This window comes from Lethenteron reissneri, chromosome 54 (assembly GCF_015708825.2).
Source record: "Lethenteron reissneri isolate LAM-NWPU_2019-01 chromosome 54, ASM1570882v1, whole genome shotgun sequence".
NCBI lineage: Eukaryota > Metazoa > Chordata > Hyperoartia > Petromyzontiformes > Petromyzontidae > Lethenteron > Lethenteron reissneri.
This window is the reverse complement of record NC_083832.1, coordinates 4,648,666-4,658,228: the sequence shown is the minus strand read 5'-3', so window position 1 is coordinate 4,658,228 and position 9,563 is coordinate 4,648,666. Positions and strand designations below refer to the sequence as shown.

General features: G+C 46.8%; 1 protein-coding gene across 1 annotated transcript; it reads right to left on the bottom strand.

Moving 5' to 3' along the window:
* Window positions 1-5,383: 5,383 nt before the first annotated feature.
* Window positions 5,384-8,753, bottom strand: LOC133356575 (uncharacterized protein SPEM3-like). The gene is made up of 2 exons (XM_061574163.1): window positions 5,995-8,753; window positions 5,384-5,956 (listed from the first exon to the last, which is right to left on the bottom strand). The coding sequence occupies exons 1-2, from the start codon at window positions 6,784-6,786 to the stop codon at window positions 5,783-5,785; spliced, it is 966 nt and encodes a 321-aa protein (XP_061430147.1). The 5' UTR covers window positions 6,787-8,753; the 3' UTR covers window positions 5,384-5,782.
* Between the last annotated feature and the right edge of the window lie 810 nt (window positions 8,754-9,563).

The following is a 9,563-nucleotide window of genomic DNA, read 5'->3' as shown; positions in this document are numbered from 1 at the left end:
CTAAATCGTTCTCACGGTCGATCCATTCACACCGAACTACCTTCCAATGTAAGCAGCAACTCCCGCCTCTCGCAAGCCTGGCGAACAGCTACCTGAGCAAAATCCTAGCAGCTTTAAACGGCGTACAGCTGGAACATTCGGCACGCGTTCCGGAAAACATACCTCGTCAAGTAAACGGTGTAGAGCCGAAACACGCGTTAGATATAACGCGATAAAACGCGCGATAGATAGAACACGGCTTAGATAGAACACACAATAGAACACGCGTTAGATAGAACATGGGTTAGATAGAACGCACGATAGTTAGAACACGCGTTAGATAGAACATGGCTTAGATAGAACACGTGTTAGATAGAACACGCGTTAGATAGAACATGGCTTAGATAGAACACAATAGATAGAACGCACGATAGATATAACGCACGATAGATAGAATGCACGATAGAACACACGTTAGATAGAACACGCATTAGAACACGCGTTAGATAGAAAGCACGATATAACACGCGTTAGATAGAACACGCGTTAGAACACGCGTTAGATAGAACGCACGATAGTTGGAACACGCGTTAGTTAGAACACGTGTTCGGCCAGGTTTTCATGTCCAGTAAAATCTTGTCACGGTGCCCCATTGGGAAGCGCATCCTCCAGCTGTCCTCGAACGATACGCGTTGTTCCTTGTTGTGAGTTATTGCACGAAAATCACAGCCCGCTGGGCATGTTATCAACTGTTCATGTTGAAATTTGATCAGGTGTGTATGCTGTGCTCAGTACGTCGGTGTCTAGGTAGGAATGTTGGTAAATCAATTGTCTTTCCGTAAATGATGATAAACTCATCAGACTGTGTGTGCAGGCTGCAAAACAAATAAGACTAACAATAGGCACGCAAGATGAGTAAACAACAACAGCAGGTTCGATTGTAACCAAAGGATCGGTCCTTCCATGATGCCTCGCATGGCACATCACCATTCTGCACGTCTAATGCACACACACACACACACAGGGTCACGAGTTGTCTCTAAACAAGGATTGGTGCATTGCCTGGAGACCCGCTCAGTCAGTCGACTGAATGGAGGACTCCATCAGAGATTGCTCGCTTGAATAGAGACCTCATCAAAGATCGCTCTGTCGCTCTCTTGAATCGAGATCGTATCAGAGAGCGGCCTTCAAGGAGCGGTGGGCACTGGAGGAGGCCGTGTGCTCGGTGGCACAAGACGGAGTGCTCTGGATATGAGCTACCCGTCGGAGGCCGTAGGACTGCGAGCATGGCTGGGTGCAGATGCAGCACTTGTCGTAAAAAAGTATTAAATAATTTTTTTTTTACAAATATTACATGGAAAACATAGCGGGGACATGGAGTAGGGAGAGAGGGGATAGAGAGAGGGGGGGGGTAGAGAGAGAGGGGGGGGGGGGGGTAGAGAGAGGGGGGGGGTAGAGAGAGAGGGGGGGTAGAGAGAGGGGTAAGGAGAGCAGAGCGTGAAATATTTCATTTAAAAAAGGGGGGGGGGTTACATAAAGCAAAGTTTTAAAAAAGAACCCGAAATGAACGAAGCAAAGTGCCGACTACACCGAGCATCTTCTTGTTTCCTCTGATCGTAAAAAGAGATAGGTTTGTCAGTCCATTGTCGAGAGACACAGACCAGTAATATCCTGATGGCCACACACAAAACAATCGCAACCTGCATTTTTTTGAAATAGTGCCAAACACCGGACGTTAGAAATAAATATAGACTCGTGAAATTGACGGGTATGTAAGTGATTGTTTACACCTGGACCTTATCACTGGTCATTTTAATATCAAAATCACTGTTTTAACCAAAATTATTTAAAACATTTCACAGAGAGAGAGAGTATGCTTCGTAATGTGCTGTGTGCTGTTTTGCAAATGTCTAATCTCTGAAGCAATCAACTTTGTCTTAGAATAAATTTCGTTTGGTTTCATCTTTTGTCTCGTGAGTGTGGGCGCTCCGAGCGAAGTTCGACGTCACGCAAACGCACGAGCAGACACGGCAGCGTCGCACTGGCCGCTGCGTTTGTCCGAGACGCTTCAAGAGCTCGGTGCCGATGTCAGCTGCTGCTGCTGCTGCTGGTGGTCACGACGAGAGGGCTTCAGCAGAGAGAGACACAGAGAGAGAGTTCATGTCCGTGTCGCTGTTCCTCCTCCTCCTCTGTTGAAGGAGCGGCCAGACTGCAGTGTGTCGCCTTTGGCAGCGTCCTTCACTCATTTGCAGAGGAGGGGGGGGGGGGGTGGGACACTTTCGCTGATGAGACATCATCAGTGTGAGGGTCCACCACACCTTCTTCTTGGTTCTTTCGGTAAAGTCACGTAGAAGGGAAATAATAAAATAATAAAAATAAAATATAAAATACAATTCTCACGACGTTTCGGCCACAACGCAAGCAGCCGTCCTCAGGTGAAGAACAGGTCTGTCGGAAAGACTGTCGGAAAGACAGACCTGTTCTTCACCCTGAGGACGGCTGCTTGCGTTGTGGCCGAAACGTCGTGAGAATTGTATTTAATTATGTTGTATTTTTATTATTTTATTATTTCCCTTCTACGTGACTTTACCGAAAGAACCAAGAAGATGAATCCCTGCAGTCACGAAAGCTTTACATCGAAATTATTCTTGGTTCTTTTGGTAAAGTCACGTAGAAGGGAATTAATAAAATAATAAAAAATAAAACATAATAAAATACAATTCTCACGACGTTTCGGCCACAACGCAAGCAGCCGTCATCAGGGTGAAGAACAGGTCTGTCGGAAAGACAGCGTCTGAATGAGCACCACCACCAAGCTTATTTTATTATTTCCCTTCTACGTGACTTTACCGAAAGAACCAAGAAGATGAATCCCTGCAGTCACGAAAGAAGCTTCAAATCGAAAGGTCCCACCACACGTTTGAAACCATTGGGCGTCTGACAGCAGCACGATGACGATGATGATGGGGGCTGTCGTCACTCTGTGTGCATTGTCTGGGGGGGGGGGGTCACACAAAAGGCCGCCAGGGGTCGCGAGCGGCTCGCGTGACCTTGCGACGAAGACCTCTGACCTCTGGCAGCAAGCACGGATCATGTCTGGGACGTGACTTCATGGACTCGTGTTTCCGTTGTGATCACTTCTGTTGTCGTTGTTGTTGTTTGTGCCTTTAGCCTTGGTGACAATTCTCTATCGAGTTTTAAATCCTTTATATTAAGTTCACTTGCTTGCGTGCTTGCTTGCTTACGACCGTGCAAATCTTTCGGTCGTTTTTTAACCCACTTCCCGTGATCCAATCGAGCTGACATTTTCCACACAGACTCGTTGTGCGTGACAATTAATTTTCGTGAAAATTTTTGCTCCAAAATTTTACACTGTTTAGGGAATTTAAAAAAAATATTGAATTACCAATTGTTTAATTCTGGCAGACAATCATCTGACCCATAGGTGGCAGCCATCTCAAGCCAGAGGACGAGAGGACTCTCGCCGCCACGCATATAAAGGATTTAGAGTGAAAAACTTTGTTTTTACGGGTTAATTTTTTATTCTCTCGGACCGGTTTAATTTGCACCTCCGATTGGCACGGTTGGGGCTACGTACGGTGCGAAAGAAGTTCAACATACAGTGCATACGTACGTATGTAGGCTTTTACCTTCATGTATATTTAATGTACGGCTTTATGGAATGCAATTTGCATGAATGACGCTATACAAAAAACATCATTATTATTATTATTATGACGAGTACAATCTCAGCTGGCTGGACTAATAGGGGTACTGATCACCAATCCGGCGAGCTGGAAGTCCGACTCGCTGCTATCACGGTGACAATCGCGGTCGTATCGACAACAACCCGATACACCACACAACAAAAACTCAACACACCCCAGTTCACCATTGGAACCTCATTTTCCGGTAAAAAAATATGATAATTGTTTTTTTACCCTTCTATCTGGCAACAAAACTGACACCTTTTTTTTTTACAAGGAGTCATGTTTGCATAGACCACAATACCTGCAGTCATAATGCAAACCAAAAACATAACTCTGATAATGTATGCACTGTCCTTGAAGTTGATTGGTCCACACTCGAGACAGCTTTTCTTAGAGCCTAGACTCACATGGGTTGGACCAGATGACGCCAAAAGGCGCACAACTCAAAGACAATGCACCATCAGAGTTTGAGAGCTCGGGGTAAGCATTTACACCATTGGAACCTCATTTGCCAGTAGCAAAATATGATAATTGTTTTTTTACCCTTCGATCTGGCAACAAAACTGACACCTTTTGTTGCCAGATAGAAGGGTAAAAAACAATTATCACGCTCCAGTTCGCTCTTAGGCAACTTACTCAGGTGCCCATTTAAAAATGTTCATCGGGGGGGGGAGGGGAAGAAAAAAAATTAGAATGCAATAATTACCATCAGGAAGGGGCTAGATCGTCGCTTACTGACGGCGCTCAGGTCAATAGGACCAGGGTTGAAGTGACTTGGTAGCAATAAAATAATAAAAATAAAACATAATAAAATAATTCTCACGACGTTTCGGCCACAACGCAAGCAGCCATCCTCAGGTGACATTCTCACGACGTTTCGGCCACAACGCAAGCAGCCGGTGAAGAATGTCACCTGAGGATGGCTGCTTGCGTTGTGGCCGAAACGTCGTGAGAATTATTTTATTATGTTTTATTATTTTGTTACTTCCCTTCTACGTGACTTTACCGAAAGAACCAAGAAGATGAATCCCTGCAGTCACGAAAGCTTTAAATCGAAATTATTTTATTATGTTTTACTTTTATTATCTTGTTACTTCCCTTCTACGTGACTTTACCGAAAGAACCAAGAAGATGAATCCCTGCAGTCACGAAAGAAGCTTTAAATCGAAATTTGACTTGGTAGCTTTGGCCGAGCTGTAGAACCCACGGGACACACTCCCAGTCTCTCTCGGAGTCACCAGACGATTGGTCTCGCTCACAAACCGCAGAGACAGCGGTCACCGCCATCATCATGTGCTGCTTCTGATAATAATATGCACTATCATTATCAGAGTTGCTTCTTTTTGTTTGCTTTTTTGACTACTTGTGTTGTGGTTATTGCAAACATGATGCCTTGAATAAAGGTGTCAGTTTTGTACCAGTTTAAAAGGGTAAAAACCTACTACTATATTTTGCCACTGGTAAAAGAGATCTCATAGAGTAGATTTTAAAACTCATTTCTGTAGAACCGCTTTGTGTGTTCCGTTTGGTGTCCTTCTCCTGCTCCTCCGATAAGCTCGGTGGGCTACGTACGGTGCGAAAGAAGTCCAACGTGCATCCGGACGTACAAACCGAAAAGGTTGACAAACCAACCACCGATTGGGTTGTACGTCACCAAGCGTTGCAGTGAGCATCGGACAAACGCGACTCACATCTCAAGACACTTTCGCTTTAATACAAATGTGAGGCCCGTACATTAAAAAGGTAAACAATCCGAGGACCTTAACAGGACAATTAAAACCACTTTTTTCTTTACGTTGAAACGTACAAAAAATCCACAACAGTAGGGTGTGCGACAATGCATAGATGCACGTGAGCGAATCGACTAATGTTGTTATTTATGTGTTGTCCTAAATGGGGGTTTAAAATGATCCCTGCGGACAATGTAGACAAAAAATTTCGAAGTTTAAAAAAAATCAAATTGTAACTCCCGACAATTGCTAAGAGGGGTTGGAGTAATCGTCACACTCGACCGCATTCGTCTACGCAACGCTCATCACGCATCACGCAAGGAAGCGTCGCACGCACTTACAATCGCCACGTGCAACGAATCGTCACAGTTGTAGACATCTTTCACCATCCCTGACGTAGCACGAAGTTATGTCCTGCCAATACAGCAACCCCCCCCCCGATATAACGCAGAATATAACACCTGTACGATGATGGAAAAGCATTCGTGTGTCTCCGTGTCTGTGTGTGCCTCTGTGCGACTCCGTGTCTGTGTGTGCCTCTGTGTGCCTCTGTGTGACTCCGTGTCTGTGTGTGCCTCTGTCTTTGCGTGTGTGCCTGTGTCCTTGTGTGTGTGCCTGTGTCTTTGTGTGCGTGCCTCTGTGTGTCTCCGTGTCTGTGTGTGCCTCTGTGTGACTTCGTGTCTGTGTGTGCCTATGTCTGTCTGTGCCTCTGTGTGCCTCTGTGTCTCCGTGTGTGCCCGTGTGTGCCTCTGTGTCTCCGTGTGTGCCCGTGTGTGCCTCTGTGTGTCTCCGTGTCTGTGTGTGCCTCTGTGTGTCTCCGTGTCTGTGTGTGCCTCTGTGTGACTCCGTGTCTGTGTGTGCCTGTGTCTTTGTGTGTGTGCCTCTGTGTCTTTGTGTGCGTGCCTCTGTGTGTCTACGTGTCTGTGTGTGCTTGTGTCTGTCTGTGCCTCTGTGTGCCTCTGTGTCTCCGTGTGCCCGTGTGTGCCTCTGTGTGTCTCCGTGTCTGTGTGTGCCTGTGTCTGTCTGTGCCTCTGTGTGTCTCCGTGTCTGTGTGTGCCTGTGTCTGTCTGTGCCTCTGTGTGTCTCCGTGTCTGTGTATGCCTGTGCGTGCCTTTGTGTGTTTCCGTGTCTGTGTGTGCCTGTGTCTGTCTGTGTGTGCCCGTGTCTGTTTGTGCGTGCCTCTGTGTGTCTCCGTGTCTGTGTGTGCCTGTGTCTGTCTGTCTGTGCTTCTGTGTGCCTCTGTATGTCTCCGTGTCTGTGTCTGTCCGTGCGTGCCTCTGTGTGTCTCCGTGTCTCTGCGGGTGATTCAACGCGCATTGTTTGCGATTCCGGATCACGATTCTATTCGACAATCGGGTTGGTCTCATTTGTCTCGCGGATCGCCCGTGTTGATGACCACCCCTCCCGTGCCGCGTCTCCTTTGTTCGCTCGCTCCATGAGCGCGCGTCTTCTTTTTGCGCGTGTTCACAAATCGCCAATAATTAATTCGACGCCTGTACCCCGTGAGCAGAGGGATCGATTTTAAACGATTAGTTGAGTTCAATCTGAACTTATTTCGTACCGTACGTGGCCAACCGCGACAAACGAAACACAAAAAGCAGGGTGCTGAAGAAATCAGTTTAAATCGAGATGACGTGAAAGTACACAATAGCTCCAGTGGCGGCTTCCGAATATCGGAAGAGCGTTCCAGACGGCCACAGAAGCGCATCCCGACAGCGCGCGATGGTTTTGGGTGGCGTCTCTTATGGGCACGCCGACACAATTTCTGCCGAGTGCTTTTTCTACCCTCTCGAGGTTAGATTCGTCAAGGTGACACGAGTGGTGCCAACCCACCACACAAGCTCAACTCTAACAAAGCGTCGATGATCCTTTCTTACGTGCAGGGTACGCATATCTGCATCGTGCGTGCGAGGGTCAATTCGTTTTGATCTGCATATCGGGGGCGCCTTAAATCTCGTGTCTCGCCACCTCAACACATTTGAAAGGGAGCACCACCCCCCCCCCCCCCAGTTGGGCAGCCGTCTCCTGTTGCTGCACGAGGTGACTCAGCGTCAGAGGTCGCAAACGGGTTTTGATTCCTTACCCGTACCCGGCCGCACCAGGGTCGCAAACGGGTACCCGTACCCGGCCGTACCCGTACCCGGCCGTACCCATACCCTACGGGTATCGGGTACCCGATTGCGACTTCTGGGATGAAGCCATGTTGCAGGCGCGGGTGGGTTGATTCTAGGAACTTGAATTGTGAGAAGAGACAAGACGTTGGGAAATGAGTGACAAACGGTGACTCACCAGTGACTCACGGCCTACCCGTACCCGGCCGCACCAGGGTCGCAAACGGGTACCCGGCCGGGTACCCGTACCCGGCCGGGTACGGGTAGCCGGGTATCGGGTAGGGTACGGATATCGGGTATCGGGTTGCGACCTCTGCTTAGCGTCTGGCCTCCACGCTGCCACAGGAGTCTGCCTGCCGGGGGGCGATTATTGCAGCCGAGTAATCGACAGCTCGAGGAGTTATTTACACGTCGTCCTTCGGGACGCGTCTTCCCGTTGCGGCCACCCACTCGGCGCTACGTTCAGCGCAATCGAAACGTGACAACTTCCACGCGAGGAGGTCGAGCAGCGCGCGAACACGGCCGAGTTTCGAGCAGCAGTTTTTGTTTTGTCTTTCAAACAAGCAGAGCTGGCAGAGGTCTCGTCGCCAGTGTGCGCACTGCGATAAATAAATGCGGCTTCGTTCGCCCGAGGATCGTCAAGTCGCGAGATTATTGCTCTGTGCCATCATCTTCCAACCGCCCAACACGACTGCCTGATATAAATACTCACCATTGGAACCTCGTTTGCCAGTAAAAAATATGATAATTGGTTCTTTACCCTTCTATCTGGCAACAAAACTGACACCTTTTTAAATCCTTTATATTAAGTTCGCGTGCTTGCTTGCTTGCTTAGGACCGTGCAAATTTTTCGGTCGTTTTTTAACCCACTTCCCGTGATCCAATAGAGCTGACATTTTCCACACAGACTCGTTGTGCCAGACAATTATTGTTCGTGAAAACAAATTCCCAAAATTTTACACTTTTTAGGCAAAAAAAATGTATTTTACATATATTCAAATAGAACGCATTTATGGCTTTGGCTGAACGTCAGAGTGTAAGAGCCCAGAGCGTAACCCCTCCACAGGCCGTGGTGGAGTAGCACAGTTGGTAGCGCCCTCGCTTCCCATGCCAAAGGTCGCGGGATCGATCCCCGCGTCCTCCACAGGCGAATATATCTAAATCCTTTATATTAAGTTCGCTTGCTTGCTTGCGTGCTTGCTTGCTTACGACCGTGCAAACCTTTCGGTCGTTTTTAACCCACTTCCCGTGACCCAATTGAGCTGACATTTTTCACACAGACTCGTTGTGCGTGACAATTAATGTTCGTGAAAAAAAGATTTCCAAAATTTTACACTTTTTAGGACAAAAATATTATATTTAATTACCAATTGCTTAATGGTGCAATGCAATCATCTGACCCATAGGTGGCAGCCATCTCAAGCCAGAGGACGAGAGGACTCCAGCCGCCACGCATATAAAGGATTTATAGTGAAAAACTTTGTTTTTACGGGTTATACTTGTTACAAGGAGTCATGTTTGCATAGACCACAATACCTGCAGTCATAATGCAAACAAAAAACATAACTCTGAAAATGTGTGCACTGTCCTTGAAGGTGTGGACCAATTAACTTCAAGGACAGTGCACATTTTCAGAGTTATGTTTTTTGTTTGCATTATGACTGCAGGTATTGTGGTCTATGCAAACATGACTCCTTGGAAAAAAGGTGTCAGTTTTGTTGCCAGATAGAAGGGTAAAGAACCAATTATGATATAAATACTCTTTGTTTTTTTCCGGTAAAGTCACGTAGGTAAAAAGTTAAATAAAATAGATGAAAACAACTAAATTAAATCACGACGTTTCGGGCGCATTTAATTTAGTTGTTTTCATATATTTCATTAAAATTTTTACCTACGTGACTTTACCGAAAAAAACAAAGAGTATGAATCCTTGCAGTCACGAAAGCTTCAAATCTAGAATGAATGCCTCATATAAACCACCTACGGACATGCGTGGAGGAAAAAAGACCTTTAGAGCTCATCAGATTCCTCCA

What these genes read in the sequence shown, in the direction of transcription:
- LOC133356575 (XM_061574163.1), bottom strand. Translation starts at nt 6,786, where the DNA reads ATGAGACCAACCCGATTGTCGAATAGAATCGTGATCCGGAATCGCAAA. An exon ending in GCACACACGCAAAGACAGAG is followed by an intron (nt 5,957 to 5,994) that starts GCACACACAGAC and finishes AGGCACACAGAG; the next exon opens with GCACACACAGACACGGAGTC.